Source organism: Trypanosoma cruzi, genomic scaffold (assembly GCF_000209065.1).
Source record: "Trypanosoma cruzi strain CL Brener 1047053516677 genomic scaffold, whole genome shotgun sequence".
Taxonomy (NCBI): domain Eukaryota; phylum Euglenozoa; class Kinetoplastea; order Trypanosomatida; family Trypanosomatidae; genus Trypanosoma; species Trypanosoma cruzi.
The window spans coordinates 39,134-54,293 of record NW_001849325.1 but is presented as its reverse complement, the minus strand read 5'-3'; the positions used below and the strand labels follow the sequence as shown (position 1 = coordinate 54,293).

The following is a 15,160-nucleotide window of genomic DNA, read 5'->3' as shown; positions in this document are numbered from 1 at the left end:
GAAACTCCACACCGTGGGCCGGTGCCGTGGGCTGGACCCACCTTCTCGTCGATATGCGACCCACCTGCGCCAACACACCACGACTTTCACACGTGCACACCCGGAACCCAACGTGATAGCCGACGGAAGAAACAGCGGATGCTGCACAGCGTTCATTCTTGCATTATTGGTGTCGCCTAACTGAGTGAGTGGGCAAGCTGGGTTGTATGGAGATGGCAAGTTGAAAGAAAAAAGACAAATTGAAATTATTAAAAAGAATAGAGTGCGTAATAGAATATGCAAGGCTACTGTTTGGGGGGGGTGGGGGGGGAAAAGAGGGAGTGAGGCAATTATTCCACTCAAAGCAATAACTTCTTTTCATTTCGTTCTCTGGACGTGATTGATCTAATCTATTGTAGGAAGATGGGGTTGAGAGAATCCCACTCAGCACCCCAGAGAGAACCTCTTGTGCTTCATTCCGTGTACCACGGAGTAAACTTCGAACAACATCAGTAGCGACAAAGCATTAGGCGTCAATGTTACTTTTTTTCGCTTCGTGCTTGCATAAGCTTCTCTGCAGATCGCAACCTCTGCTCCCACTCCATAAGATACTTTTCCTTGCGCGATATCTCTTCTAGTCGTTCCTTGTATGCAGCGTGTTGCATTTGGACAAGGGTATTAAACTCCTCCTCTCGTTCAGTGAGTTCACGCTCCTTCCTTAAGGCCTCCTGGCGCCATGTCAGCTCGTCATCGACACAATGAAGGCAATCTTTTTGTATATCATTGAGCACGCGCTTGTTGGCATTCAATACAGAGAAGCGGTCAGGAGAATTCTCTTGAGGCAAACTAGGAACATGATATTCGTGTGGCAAGGGAGACGACATAGACATGATACCAACAGCAGGGGGTGAACTTGGTGAAGGTGTGGTAGATGCCAGTAGTGGCGGTGGTGGAGCCTCTCGCCGAGGAAGCGGTGTTCGGGTCCCTTTTAATTTGTGCTGGTGGTATTGATGGGAACGTGAGAGAGACGACTGCTGCTGCGTCTCCCAGTCGACATGACGCAACATGGCCCAACCAGAGTAGAGAACTTTGTCAAAATGGCAGGTGGGAGCACCACTTCGTTCCCCGGAGGCGTGTGCGTTTCTAATTTTAAGAAGGAACTCTGCCGTAAAGCCACAGAAAAAATAATAATAAATAATAATAAAACGAGGCAAAAAGAAGAAAAAAATGAATGTAAATAAACGCAAACCCATGGCGACTGCGGGGCATAATCACACAGAGGATCAATGCCCCCCCCGCCAATGGCGTTTTTTTATTACAATCAGCAAAGGAAAAACAGCGGCAGAAGCAAACAAGCAGAGCGGAAATAGTGCGCACAGCGGATAAACCACAGTCCCTCTTCTGCAGCAAAACTTATTTCACTGCATCGCGACGACGCCAAAATCAAATCAAAAGTTTGCTTTTACTTCACACGTCGTAGCACCAGCGTTGCACATGGTACATCTATTCGTCCGTAGCCCCATGATGCGTTGCGAGCCCTTTTTCGTCCACGTGCCTCGTCAGCTGTGATGCCAACGGACGGGTGTTTCAAGAGACTCGCCACTCCAACTCCCGTTGATGCGCCTCTTTTATCACTGACCGAACGCGGTTCATTAAAAGCACCGCTACCGCTACCACTTGCATCGTGGACACTACCGTGAATTCCCTTCTCTGTTTGTTCATCGCCCCTCTCGCAGAGTTGCACCACCACACGATTACTCGACGGCGCGTCAAAGACGCTCTTTTCATGAGAGGCGACCCATGACCCCTCAAACTCCATTTCACCGTACTCTTTTGTACGAAGCACGACGACTGGGTGAGCTGTTTCCAGCGTGCCACTTTTGAAGGTGAGCCCGTCTGCCCTGAACCGCGACGGGTGCCGCTCATCCCCCTCATGAGTGGCCTCCGCACGGCCATTGGCGGCGGCCTCCTCGCATATATGCGCATCCCTAAAGAAGTCCAGGCACGGTAGGCGGACAAGGACAGTCTGTGTCTCCTCCACCGTTAGAATCTCCTCCTTCAACAGCGTCTCGTCATCCCCACTATCCGTCTGTGCCCGGCGCCTCTGCGCGTCTTCATCGTTTACCGTGAACTGTCTTTCTCGCTTCATTGTGGAGAGACCACCGCACCTCCACCACCTATTCCTGTTTGTTTGTTTTTTGTTGTTGCTGTTGAAACCAAAATAAATAAATAATAATAATAATAATAAATAAATGGCAGAAAAGTCTTAACAAACACAAAAACACAACAGACAATCGAAAGGAAGGGAGAATGTAAAAAAAAAAAAGAGCGTTCCTCCCTCAAAAATATTAGTCAGTCAATAGGCACACACAAGGAAACTCTGATCCCCGCCGCAGTCGCTCTCAGTCACGCGTGTCTGCGTCAATTTTCTCAGCTTCTCCAAGGCCAAAAACGGTGACACAGTTGTTAAACAGTTGCCGCACAACTTCCTCCTCTGTAATGCCACGCAACGCTTCGTCTGCCATCTTCTCTCCAAAGCGACGTAACGCGCCCGTGTATGCCTCTAAAACCTGTCGCAGGTGGCAGGGCTCGTTGCGACGTTCATTACACAACGTAGACACAAACGGACCTCCTTTGCAATTCGTCTCAAAAAAAGTTCGCACAAACTGCGCCCCGTAATGCTGTTTGCGAATGTCGCACCAGGGCGCATCGGTTTCTAGCATGACCCGATCAAGGGGAAGAGAACAGATCTGCTCCGCAGTGCTCTTCTCCCTAAACGCACTCCCATTAATACTAAAATAGATGCCGCTCATCGCCAAGAGTCGTTGCTGTTCTTCAGGGGGTCCTCTGAAACTATGCACCACACCCACGAAGGGAAAATCGCTTGGCCATTCTCGTCGTTCCTCCTCAATGATTTGCACAAAGTCCGTACCACAGTCGCGTGAATGAAAGAGAAATGGCAGACGCAACGAACGAAAAGCACGAAGCTGTCGAATAAAATATTTTTGTTGGATTTCTCGCGGGCAGTAGGAAAGTTCGGCGTAGTCAAGACCAATTTCCCCCACGGCCACAACAACATCACGGTTCTCTTCGATCAACTCCACCAGTTTTTTCAACCGATCCTCGGTGTACTGGCAATTCGCCGTGGTATCGACTACGGAAGAAGGAGGCTGGGGCACCTGAATCGAAACATCGTCATCTGCGGCCTCCTCAATCCTCGCCCAGTCCATTGGCAACATCATCTCAGCGCAGTGAGCGGGGTGAATCCCAACGGTGCAGAGCAGCTGCGACGGGTAACGACGGCAAAGGCGTATCGCTTTAACACACTGCGCAAGGTTTGTGCCGGTAACAATCATCTTTTTTACGTTCTGCTCCCCTGCTCGCCGAAGAACATCATCAAAATTGTCCGCGTGGACCCGCCGTCCTTTCCAGTCAACACCGCGAAAGACACAGTCTGTGAGGTTCAACGCAACATCGACAAGATACGGTACCCCAGAAGTTTTCTTCATTTCGTGCTCGACTTGCTGCATGCCTGCATTCAGGCAATAACTATATATATATATATATAGAGAGAGAGAGAGACAGAGAGAGAGAGGGAGGGAGGAAGAAAGCTTAAAAAGGAATCGTCAATGTAAATAGGTAGTATCAAAATATTTAAGAACAGTAAGGGCTGCTGTGAAATCAACTCATGTACATTCTCTTTTTTCTCACCCTTTTGGTTTATCGCTCACTGTTTCTTCCTACCTCTCCATTTCACAGGCATGCATTCGCATTACCCCACTTCTTCCTCCCTTCCTTCTCTACTGATCTCTCTCACTTGAGAAGATCAGCGAGTTTGCCTACCTCCACCGTGTCATCTTGAAGAGAGTGCATCCCTGCCTTGAACGGTCCTTTCATTTTTTTGGCCGTCGCGTCGGCCTCACGTCTGACGCGTCGTTCCTCCCGCCTGGCTTGTTTTTCATCCTCCCGCCGCTTTTGCTCGGCCTTTACTCGCCTTTTTCGTGGGCTTGTGCGGAAGAGACCACCCCTCTTGTTCAGTTCTGCTAATGAGCGATCCAGTGCACCGAGAAAGGACGGTGGCTGGGACCAGCCAACCGTGGGAACATCATCTGGTCCGCGCTGCTGAAACGCCACGCGCTCGTTCCATAACGCCATCATGGTGTCACGTGAATCCTTGTCAAGCTCATTTTGTCGAGCCTGCAAGATGAAGCGCACCACAAAGGATGGACAATCACCATAATCATCCAGAAGATCCTTCTGCACAATAAAATTGAAATCCACCGGTTTCTTTACACTGAGGAGATGCATTATAACCTCCAATACACGTCGTGCACTATTAACCAGTTTCCCATTGCCCTCCTTCACACGTTCATCCCACATATCCATGGCGAGTACGGTATCACGACTAAAGCAGTCAACAAACGCATTCCAGTCCTCGACAGATCGATTGTTTTGGTGGCGTATAATTTCTCCAAGGAACTCCATTAGTGTTGTAAGGTATTTTTGGACATATCGCGTCAACATACTTCGCATAGCCAAGCGCATCCGTGTCTCCTCAAGCGCCTTAGTAAATTCCTCATCAATAAAGTCACTCATCGTGTCTATAATAACCTGTGTCGGGTTATCATCTACACTATACCAATCTTTGGAACGAAACAGGAGAGCCCACTGCGCATCCACTACACGCTCAACGTGCAGTACAATCTCGTCCAGATAGAATAAGGCATGCTCTGATATCAGGTCTTGAGTTTGTTGAAACGGCGATGAATACTCACCACCCTCCTCGTCGTCCCAATAGGGGGCAAACTTAATCTCAATAGTATCCATATTACGTTCAATAGTTGAGCAGTCATTACAAAAGGCGTAGAGAAATAACAATCGACGTGTAGTCCATTCCTCAACCGAGATTCGCATTGATTCATTTTCCTCTTCCCAGAAATCATAATCACTGCGAATTTTGCATTCTTCAAGGTAAGCTCCAATCGCCTCTGCGCAGGCAACACCTATCTGACGCATTACAGAAACCTCAATGGCTGTAGAAAGGCCTCCCAAAGATTGTTGCAGAACCGCAAACATGTCCACTGGACCAGTTGTCACGGGTAATCCATTTTTCATTGTTGTTGGTTCACTTCGTCCAGTTCCCACTGATATGGCACAGGCACGACAGAGTCGAATAAGATGTGCCGAAAGACCTCCAACAGCAGATGTCATCATTAATGCAGAAAGGCTATCGATGGCGTTAAGATCAATGTAAATGGCGTAATTTGCTTCTGTCATCGACTCCTTATACCACTGTACAAACTGTGAAGCCTCAAGAAGACCAGTTGCTTCCACCTCCGCGGCAGGATCCACGTACCCCTGCAAAAAGTTCATCACTTCATCGTGAATGGAACCCACAACGAGGGCAAAGAAGGAAAACTTCGTCGAGAGGGGAATAAGTGTCAGTTCCAGTGCACCCAGCAATGGTGCCACTTTTTTCATTTGTTCGAGATAAGTGGAGATCTGTGCAATGGGATCCACCACATCCACCATCACTTGTTCCTCCCACAGTCGAGCCACGCACTTGCGTACAGCACGGTACACTTTCTCCTCAGTGATGAGCGGTTCACCGTCAGCCGTACACAAGACGCCAATACCCGTCCCATCTTCTCCTCCTCCAACCTCTTCCCCACAGAGTTGCACACACTCCTCAAGTTGCTTGAATTCCGGAAAAACCTCCGCAACGGTACCGGCATCCGGCAAATCTTCAAGTGCCATTTGAATCGCAACATGCATCGAGCTTTCCTCCAACAGTTTGTATACCTCCGATACAAACATTGTTTGTACTGCATCCAGCTTTTCAAAGTAAGGTTCAAACACATTGCGATATTTGCTATCCGCCTTTTCAGAGACTGTGCGTCGAATCAATTGCAAACGACGCAGACGTTTATGTACCTCCGCAAACTGTCTTTGCTCTACAAGCTTGTACAGATTTGTGTATCGCACCTCTTTTAGTGCCTCTGCCCATTTTATAACAGACAAGATGTTTTCGCGTAAGAAATGCAACTGTCGCAGTTGCTTGTAGCTCCCTGACGTCACCTCCATGCCCGTGATGAGGTCACCTTGTTCCATAAAAAGCTCTCGCAGATCTTGAATGCGTTCACCACACTCCTTTACAATTTGCACCGCGCGGTGCCCCTCCAGCATTTGTGACGAGGCCATGGAATTGATGGCTCGACGAAGCTCCTTTGCCTCAGTGGCACAGGAACGCAAAAGACGCGGAACGGTAACTTCCAAATTCTCGTGGTGCACCAATTCGTTATTGATCGCCGCCACAACCTCCCTGTTTAGATTCTCACGATCCTCCACGCTGAGATAGGGGAACAGCTCCGCAGAGGTGTACAACTGCGAGTCGTCAATTCCCTCCGCCGCACCCCCAAATGTCTGGGGATTTCGCAGAGAAGAGGCCACTCCTCGTTTCTGCATCCACCGTTCCACAGCCCTTCTCTTTTCCTTCCACCCACCCCCACGCTCAGACCTTTTTTGTTGGTCGATTGTTAGACCTATTAACGGTGGCGCAGCAAAAGACCATGCGGACATGTGTCCATTTGCGCCGTGAGTGAGAGAATAAAAAGAAAAGAAACGTTCTGAACAACCACCCAAAAGATGATAAGAGTGTTCTTCTGTTCGTGGCAATACCAGCTGTGGCTCAAACAAAAATGCCACTTCATTGACACGCATGCGCATTAAAGCCATGCGTCAACAACAAAAACAAAAAAAAACCACAAAAATTTACCCAACGTTTCTTTATCGATTTCCTCAACGTCCCCCCTCACTTCCTCTGAGCAGATGCCTGTTTTCGTTTCTCGTATGCCTCAACAAGTGCATCTGCACTCTCGTTAAGTGACATGTTTTTCACATCATGCTTTCGTGCCTCAATGGCCTCTGTGCTGTATGGTATTAGTTCATATTTCATCCGTTTCAGTGAATCCACTTCCCGAGCATATTCAGGGATGCTGAATCCGTGCTGCTCATCCATTTTCCTCGTCTCATCAATCGATTTGTTGATGACATTCACAACAGAAGCCAAATTATAAGAATTGTGCATCCCTAGCATTGCCTTGCCACCAAAGTAACCACCAGCTAATGATATCCAGCTCGCATAATTGCGAAAAAAAGGCACTCGACCCCCAATAGAGAGACAAGCAGCCATAGTTGTTACCATGGCTCCGCCCATGTAGCCGTACGTCCAGTAATTGCTACCAGCCACGCTTTGATATTGATCCATTGCCTTTCGTACCAGACCGCGATTGTTTTCGATAAACACATTCGCCGTCACTAGTGCCTGCTTACGTTTTTCCTCCGGTGTTTGTTGCGCATTTGGCTTCTGAAGAGATAATTGTTGAGTCCACATGCTAACTCTTCTTCAAACAAACAAAGGCACCACCTCCTTCTTTTATATCTTTTTTTTCTTTTTTTGCGTGTCTGTGTGAATGAATATGTATGTATATGTGTATAAGAGGAGTAACTTATCCCCAGACAAATTCACACGGCCTCACCCAATGGTGACAAGCACACACACACAGAAAAAAAAAACAGCAACAAAAAAAATAAGGCAAAAAGCAGACAGTGAGAACTCAAAGTAAACGACAACACAAAAACGAAATATATATATCCTCCCACGCGTGTTCAATGTATAAATTCTTATCGTATGCGTATTTTAACTTGAACATAAATGTATTTTTTGTATAAACCCAACAACGTTAAGCCGCCCTCAATTTCAATTCACTTTTCCTCCACGTGAGAGGACGGTATGGCACTTGCGGATGGTCTGGGGTATACACTCCAAGGCCGCGCCAGTCATGATGCAACGCCCCACGACTGAATCCAGGCGCCAGGTTCCGTGCGTTAGTATGATACTTTTCAAACATTGCCTTATCACGACGGTACACAAAACGAGCCCGTATCGGATTGTAGTAGTGCAACGTACACTTGCGATCACGCAACGCCGTTCGCAATTTGGCGTTTCGCGTCACAAGCCTTAATTCTTTGCTGTGAAGCGCACTTAGCAGCGGTGCGTCCTTGTCATACAGTGAGTGTGAGGAAACGAGGAGGTTGTGTCTGCCCTTGAGGAATCGATAAGGGGTGCGTGCGGTGCAGTCACTGTGCATCAGCGTGCGCACTTTCACCAGCGGCAGCTCCCTCGCAAAGAAGACAGCGATCGACCAAAGGATGAGGTCCTCGTCGCAGTAGGTCCCCGCATCATGTAGGCGAATTTCCTCGCTAAATGGCAGGAGCACGATTCGGCCCTTTTCAACCTCGTATGCAATGATCTCCAGGGCCCGTTCACAGGCTTCCCGCTCCTTTTGTTTGGGGCTTGTGACAAATTTCACCGACAGTTCGCGAAGACAGCTCATGGAAACAATCAGGCTATCCTTCCCACTCTGAAGTCGCCGCACGGCAGAAACAAGCTGGTCCGTTGATGTCGCCATCAGAGAAGAGTGCAGTAAAAAGACGGAGCTCATACTATTAAGATAATCCAGCTGGGACAGCATGGTCATCAACGGACGTGAGGGGCGACGTGCGGGGTAGGGCAACACATACTCCGACAGAAAAGCCGAGGACTGTGACGCCGTCTCATCCACAAGACACGCTTGGGCCGTGTTGCTAGCGAGCAACTGTGCCTGCACATCACGCATTAAGAGAGGAATACGTGCGGAAGTGCCCGACTGCTCCATGCGTAGGCGGTCCGCAACAACACCAAAGTGTTGAAATGAACGCAAAATTTGGTAGTCAAATTGATTTTTCACCGCAAATTCGTGGGCAAGATCCTTATTGACCATTGAAAGTAACATCTCTGAGCCACTTTCCATGAGCGCCAAAAGGGTAGGGGCATCGTGATTTTCATTGGCCGTGTCAATTGCCTCCTGCAAAAAGACAAGCGCCTTTTCATGCAACAGCGTCTCTTGCCTTCTCGAAAGAGCCGCAAAGAAATTAGGGCCTCGCGGACAGCTGCTGTCAGTGAAGAGAATCTTTAGTAATTCATCGTTGCTCGCATCAGCCATAACGGAGGTCAGATACATACGTTCCATTGTCCCAAAATCCTGCGAGGTCAAACTCCTTTTCAAATTGCTCCTCGCACGCTGCAAAAAGCACCCCATAATGGAATTAAAAACGCTGCCAAGAGGTGCCCCGTTTGGCATAATCGCCAAAAATCCATTTAACAAATCCACAAGTTGTTCATCGGTACACAGATCCAGTAAAGGGGGGACCACACCGTGCTCGTCACAGCGTACCAGCTCAACCATAAAGTCAAATAACTCCTCACCGGTTCTCCAAAACGCCGTCTTCTGGTTCGTACCTCGTGGATGTTTGTAGTCTGCACGATTGGATGGTGCATGATTCGATGACGTAAACCATTTATTGGGTTCAAACACTTTGATCAGGGCCATAAAATGAATAAGCTGAATGGTCAATGCGGGGCAACGTGAAAGACGCCATGGTTGCTCCTGAACAAGTGTGACTGTAGCCGCATTCATTAAATTCACATAGGCGGTAACAAGAGAATTGGTAACAGCATATGGACGACCAAACTTCTTGACGGTGGTAACGAGAAAGTTAAGCCCTCTACCGTCGTAAGCAAATGGACTGCTCACCTCCTCAAACATACGTACCAACTCTGCATCACTGCGCGTTGAAATAGTGGAGGCCATATCAGCCAACGCGGCACAGCGAGCCTCTACTTGTGGCCGCTGCACAAACTGCAACAGAAGACTCTTAAGCGAGCGATTACACTCCAGGCGGTCAATTTGAGGGTAATGGCGAGAGACAGCGTAGCCACCAAGGCTGTCCCCATCCCCAACAGTCTCTTTTTTACACAGCGGATCAGAAGAGACATCACTCGAAGATGGCAAAGCGGATCCTTCCACCTGCAATTGCATGTTCGTCTCGTTTTCACTCGTCTCTAAGGAGGACTCCATGAGTGCCGGGCCTCGTCGTTGCTCTCGCTCCTTTGCCTTCTCAATGTCAGGAATGTTGCGCAATCGTACAGGACCGTAACCAAAGTCCTCGTCATATTTGGGCAGCGGGAAGGGTGTGAAATTTTCTCCAAGTGACTTTGGCTGCATACTTTCCGGGAGTCGCTTGTACCGGACCGAACCGCGTCCCGCTTCCCCCGCAGCGCCGTCAAACCGCAGACGAAGCAGCACACAAGGACCCACAGCAAGACGACGAAGCATAAAAACGATGTCGTTTCTCTAGTTCTTCAATCTGCTCGTGTTGCTCGTTGCCCTTTGCCCCTGTTTTGCTAAGGGCTGATGGGAATTTGTTAGCGTCCCTCCCTCTCTTCCTCTGAATGCTCACACCTCCGCCTCAACTTCCGCAGGCCACTGCAGGAGTGACAGTGGTTAAAAAAAAAACACTTCTTTGCACAGAAGAAACAAATTCAAACACATACAAAAAAAAAAAAAAAGTGAAAAACGTAAAAAATCAAACAAAAATAGAAACACACTATTAAATATGTATATATATATATATATATATATATAAGGAAAGCGAAGAGTACTTGGATGGGTGTGGCGGAGAAAGTAATGATTCATTTGGAAAGCCATGGTATTTTACAATCAATCTCCTTCGCCATCTTCCGTTATGCACACAGACATAGCGAAACAGGTGAATATACGCATATTTGCATACGCATAGGTATGGCGGCGGAAAAATGTCCATTGCGTTCGTGTCTACGAAAGTCGAAGATATAACACTGTGAGGAAAAATAACACCAGCACCGCTACAATACGATTCATCAAGTATGAAGAAAAATACTCCTTCCAAATGCCAATGACTCCTGTGGCCTTTTTCGACATGGTAATCTCGCTTTTCTGCAGTAAGTAAGCCTGTTGCTCTGAAAACTCCCGCTGCCGCTGTAATCCTGCCATGCGCTTTCTGTCTTTTGAATTGGTTCCCTCCTTCTCTACTTGCCTCATTCCCACTACACTTTCGTCTGGGTTGACTCGACGGCCACGTCGCTCCTGCTTTTTATCTTCAAGCCATTCCAGTTCTTCTCTAACCATCTTCGCCAGGTTCGTTTTGTAGGCCACGTGTTCCTCAACCAGGAACTTGACATCCTCCGCCGGCCCTGGGTAAAGCATTCGGGAATGCAAATGTTTAATGCTGGTCTCTTGCAACTCGGTCATCTCCTTCAACTTTGTCTTTTCCTTCTCTAGGACATCACTAGGGGTTCGTTTAACTGGCTTCATGAGTTCATTCACCTCGTTTGCCTTTTCAAGCAGTTGTTCCGTCAAACTTATTGCAACTATGACATTCTGTTCATTATCGTACGTGACAACTCGGATCATCCACTGAATCTGTTCCTCCGCAATGCGAAAAAGGAAAATAAACACAACCATAAAGAAAATGAAGACCAACGGTTCCGTGACGCTGCGTCCTCGTTTTTTAGGCTTCACAAATCCTGGGATCGCATCCTTGACGGCCCGCGTCACGGTTGATCCCATCGTGAGTGCTTCTCGAATCAGATTGGAACTCATTTCCACGGGGTCCCTTTCTCCGTGAGCCAACGCAGTTTGCTCAGCGTAGTCCCGCTTTTCTCCTTTCATTTCCTCCCTCGAGCCCGCCCAGTCCCTGTTATCACAGCTGCCTGAGCGCACATACAACGTCATGGGACCCCCCTTCCTTCGGCTATGTGCGGTACTCATGCCGCCGCGGCCGCTCAAAGCTGAGGTCAATGGAAGAGTAGCTGCGCTCATACTGGTGTACGGTATCGAAATTTTGCTCCCGGTGGGTTCGGAGGGTGCGGCAGGGGCAAATTCCCGTGAAACGACGGAATTATTTACCGGTGGAAGCGCAGGAGGGACGGGATAGCAGCCATCAGATACGGGGGAGGCGGATCGCTCAGCCTTCTCACTCATAAAAAAAGCCTCCTCCTTGCACGTGCAATATGTCTTCCCTGTATTTTATTTTGCCTTTTCGAACAGGTCCGCAGTTTATTTTCTCCGCTTCTGCATAAAAGTTCTAAGATGCCAAAGAAGACATAAACACAAGAGAAACATGATTTTGAAAGAACACGATACCTTCACGTCACACACACACAAACACTGGCCGAGTTATCCACAGAAGCATCAATCAAATTCTTCCTATTTTTACTCTTGTCATTATTCGTCGCTTTCACGCTGCAAGTACCAAGTGAAAAATAAAGAGTACAAGTAAAAAAAAGAGAAAAAAAAAAGGGGAGAGAGAAAAAGTTATTGCGGGCAAATACACGTAACACAAATGTTCATGATATTTAAAACAAAGAAAAAAAAAATTCAACCTACTCGCTTTGGAATTCAAAACAAAACGCCACACACAAACACACGCACGATAAATGTCGTTTACCTACACAACAACAAATAATAAATGGATGAGAAAGTAATAATTGAGGCAAGACAGAGTTCAAAATTGCTTTTTCCCCTCCCTCCCTCCCTCCCTCTCCTCCCTAAAAAAAAAAAAAAAAGAAACAAGGTCCAGAAAATCAGTTGAATTCAATATGTTTTTTCAATTGCTCAGACAAGTTCATAAGCCTGACATAACTTGACGTTGGATTGTGAAGCGATATGTTGGCATACGGGTTAGCAGAACCCTCAGAAGACCCTGGGGACAATACGGCCGTGAGTTTCTCATGAGAGTGCAGTGAATGAATGGATCCCTCAGCGGCCCCGGTTGAATGACGGCCCTGCACATTACTCTCGCTCGTCATGAGAAATGAATGGGGAGCACTACTCCTCGACAATGATTTTCCGTTAGAATTTGGGCGATCAAATGATAAAGAGGCACTGCGGCGCACACTGTCAACCAATTGTTTGCGAAACGTCTGTGCCTCCTCGACATGCAGCTCATCAAAACGCGCCTGGTGCTCTATCCGTTCCAACTTGGCCAGCGAATCCCGCTCATTGTAGCGCCTACGCCACTCCTCGACTTGTGAATGCTGCTCACCTAACTCCTGCATGAGCCGCGTTTTATCCTCCTCTAATTTTTTCACCGTTGCTTGGATTTGATCCAACTCCTCTGTGTGCTTCTGCGACTCAGTGGCGTGGGCTTCCCTCTCTTCTTGCAGTTGCCTCTCCAAGTCTTTCACCTGAACAGTGTGTTGCCGCTGCACCTCCCTAATCTCTCGCAAATGCTGGCGCAGCTGCCGCTCAATGTCCGCCGTCAACGAGTTAACTGTTCGTGTGGTCTCCTCCTGTAGTACCAAAAAACGTTCTCGGTGCCTTTCCCGTTCCGCTTGCAGGAGCTTTTGGTGCTCCGTGAACTCCTTTAATCGCAACTCCGTGAGATCCTCCAGTTGTCCTTGCATCACCCGCAGCTCATTGATCTTGACGTTCAGGGCCTCTTCCAGTACTGCACTCATTCGGCTGTCTTGGAGGCAACTCAGTACCCCCGACCGCAACTCTGCGGTGATGGCAGCAACGTCTTTTTGACATGCGACAGACATCTCCATAAAGTCATCCTGACGGGAGCGCTCAGCCAATCTCCACTTTTCTTCGGACATCGCAATGATGTGCGCCATCCGCTGTTTTAATGCATCCCCTTCTTCTCGGAGAGTTGCGAGTTCATCCTGGCAGGCCCTCTCAAAGGAACGTAAAAGTAGTTGCAAACGCTGCTCCGCCCCCTCCATCTGCTCCGGTGTGAGAGAGCGTGAAATGTCGACCGGCACCAGAAAGGCACACCCCAAGTCAAACATCTCCAGTTTCTGCTGTTCAGCGCTAAAAAAGGCATCCTCCAGAAAGAGAATGTGGGCGTGAAAAGGCTGTATGACCCGGCTGTGCTGCTCCGTAGGAAGCATCATTGGACTCTCCACGGCGGTATCCTCTCGCCGCGGGGACATTTCTTCTTTCACATGCCCCATGTTTGCCCCCCTCACCCCGTCTCTATACGCGTCCCTGTCTCTCTGGGAAAAAATAACGTCACCGGAATGCGATGAAGTCGTGGCTGCCGCCTCACCAGCATCGTGAGAATAAAAAATTAAGAAAAAAAACATGGAAAACAAAGGAAAAAGTGAATAACACGGTGAAAAAACAGCTGCTCCTAAAAACACAATTCAAAATCACGCGGTTCAGTGAAAGCTGCCGTGTCCCCTCTATTGCCAAGGCGTGCCGAATAATTGAAAATGGTCAAAAAAAAAAAAACGCGTGCCACGCACTTCACAAATTCATCGTAGAACAGCCCTTCCGGCAGAAAAAAAAAAAAAACTGCCAGCTGTATTGCCACACCAGTCACACCGCCGCAAAACAAAACATCAAACAATTAGATCAAACAAAAAGAACAACTCATACCAAAAGAAGTCCTCATCACGCTACGTCGGATGCTTTTCAATTCTGACCAAGATCAATCCCCATCGTCATCATCAGCCAACAAACGCTGGGCTCGTCGTTGTGCACGACGACTTGCATCAATGAGCGGTTTGTAGCCGATGTCAATCACCTCTCCCCGTTCGTTTCGCACATATGTATACTTGGCCGCCTTGGCCGCAATGACCTCATCCGAGTCCCGGAAGTACATGACGTACAACAAATAACCCGCAAAAGAAAGGGCCGTGCCAAGCCACAGGCCCTGGAGCATTCTCCAACGCCATCCATACTGCCACGCTATGGGGAGGTAGGGACGCATCTGCAGGAAGAAGTAGCCGCCAGCACTCTTTGGAAGATCTGGAAGTCCCGGCCGAGCATGTTGTCCCTTCCGTTTGCGCCGCTCAATCTTCGGCAACGCATGACGACAGAGCGTGCAACGCAGCATCAACAGCAGTTGTCTGTATGGGAGTGTAATTCAGATGGGCGGGTCGTTGAAGGAGAGATGTCCTGCGGGAGTAGTAATACAGTAAAAAGGGAAAAAAAGCTTCAAATAGGACCACCCGCGGTGAACTTTTTTGCACCCAAACAGAATGTGTGACTATAGGCGTAGGGAAATATGACAACTGAAAAAAAAAAGAGAAAAAAACAGCAAAAATCTGAAAACTTCCTTCTGCTTCACCGCAACCTCATACTACTGACTCGCCAGACAACAAAAGACAAGAAGGCGGAAACATTAGAACCGTCCATTAGAACCGCGAAGAAAAGGAATAAAACAGGAAAAAAGAGAGTTCCATGGCGTGCCCCTCGCCAAAATCTTCATACAAACCAAAGAAATCTTTCAAAGCATTTTCATAAATGAG

General features: G+C 48.1%; 9 protein-coding genes across 9 annotated transcripts, besides 12 other annotated features; all 9 read right to left on the bottom strand.

Annotated features, from left to right (window-relative positions):
* Positions 1–7,190: part of a sequence feature (heterozygous, non-Esmeraldo-like haplotype) that runs on past the window's edge.
* On the bottom strand, positions 519–1,232 carry Tc00.1047053506629.170 (uncharacterized protein; the record flags this gene model as incomplete). The annotated part of the gene is made up of 1 exon (XM_811497.1): positions 519–1,232. The coding sequence occupies one exon, from the start codon at positions 1,230–1,232 to the stop codon at positions 519–521; it is 714 nt and encodes a 237-aa protein (XP_816590.1).
* Positions 1,159–1,185: a sequence feature (AT_rich).
* On the bottom strand, positions 1,442–2,128 carry Tc00.1047053506629.160 (hypothetical protein, conserved; the record flags this gene model as incomplete). The annotated part of the gene is made up of 1 exon (XM_811496.1): positions 1,442–2,128. The coding sequence occupies one exon, from the start codon at positions 2,126–2,128 to the stop codon at positions 1,442–1,444; it is 687 nt and encodes a 228-aa protein (XP_816589.1).
* Positions 2,208–2,227: a microsatellite.
* Positions 2,382–3,509, bottom strand: Tc00.1047053506629.150 (hypothetical protein, conserved; the record flags this gene model as incomplete). The annotated part of the gene is made up of 1 exon (XM_811495.1): positions 2,382–3,509. The coding sequence occupies one exon, from the start codon at positions 3,507–3,509 to the stop codon at positions 2,382–2,384; it is 1,128 nt and encodes a 375-aa protein (XP_816588.1).
* Positions 3,547–3,590: a microsatellite.
* Tc00.1047053506629.140 (hypothetical protein, conserved) lies at positions 3,793–6,444 on the bottom strand (the record flags this gene model as incomplete). The annotated part of the gene is made up of 1 exon (XM_811494.1): positions 3,793–6,444. The coding sequence occupies one exon, from the start codon at positions 6,442–6,444 to the stop codon at positions 3,793–3,795; it is 2,652 nt and encodes an 883-aa protein (XP_816587.1).
* Tc00.1047053506629.130 (hypothetical protein, conserved) lies at positions 6,791–7,372 on the bottom strand (the record flags this gene model as incomplete). The annotated part of the gene is made up of 1 exon (XM_811493.1): positions 6,791–7,372. The coding sequence occupies one exon, from the start codon at positions 7,370–7,372 to the stop codon at positions 6,791–6,793; it is 582 nt and encodes a 193-aa protein (XP_816586.1).
* Positions 7,191–7,262: a sequence feature (areas merged during assembly that could not be assigned to a particular haplotype. This can correspond to areas where the two haplotypes were merged or to regions with more than two copies in the genome that were merged during assembly.).
* Positions 7,263–7,668: a sequence feature (heterozygous, Esmeraldo-like haplotype).
* Positions 7,669–8,155: a sequence feature (areas merged during assembly that could not be assigned to a particular haplotype. This can correspond to areas where the two haplotypes were merged or to regions with more than two copies in the genome that were merged during assembly.).
* Tc00.1047053506629.120 (hypothetical protein, conserved) lies at positions 7,722–10,196 on the bottom strand (the record flags this gene model as incomplete). The annotated part of the gene is made up of 1 exon (XM_811492.1): positions 7,722–10,196. One exon carries the CDS (start codon positions 10,194–10,196, stop codon positions 7,722–7,724), a length of 2,475 nt encoding a protein of 824 aa, XP_816585.1.
* Positions 8,156–15,160: part of a sequence feature (heterozygous, non-Esmeraldo-like haplotype) that runs on past the window's edge.
* Positions 10,405–10,465: a sequence feature (T-rich).
* Positions 10,475–10,505: a microsatellite.
* Positions 10,695–11,882, bottom strand: Tc00.1047053506629.110 (hypothetical protein, conserved; the record flags this gene model as incomplete). Its single annotated transcript, XM_811491.1, has 1 exon — positions 10,695–11,882. The coding sequence occupies one exon, from the start codon at positions 11,880–11,882 to the stop codon at positions 10,695–10,697; it is 1,188 nt and encodes a 395-aa protein (XP_816584.1).
* Positions 12,160–12,214: a sequence feature (T-rich).
* Positions 12,422–12,450: a microsatellite.
* Positions 12,485–13,858, bottom strand: Tc00.1047053506629.100 (uncharacterized protein; the record flags this gene model as incomplete). Its single annotated transcript, XM_811490.1, has 1 exon — positions 12,485–13,858. One exon carries the CDS (start codon positions 13,856–13,858, stop codon positions 12,485–12,487), a length of 1,374 nt encoding a protein of 457 aa, XP_816583.1.
* On the bottom strand, positions 14,338–14,745 carry Tc00.1047053506629.90 (hypothetical protein, conserved; the record flags this gene model as incomplete). The annotated part of the gene is made up of 1 exon (XM_811489.1): positions 14,338–14,745. The coding sequence occupies one exon, from the start codon at positions 14,743–14,745 to the stop codon at positions 14,338–14,340; it is 408 nt and encodes a 135-aa protein (XP_816582.1).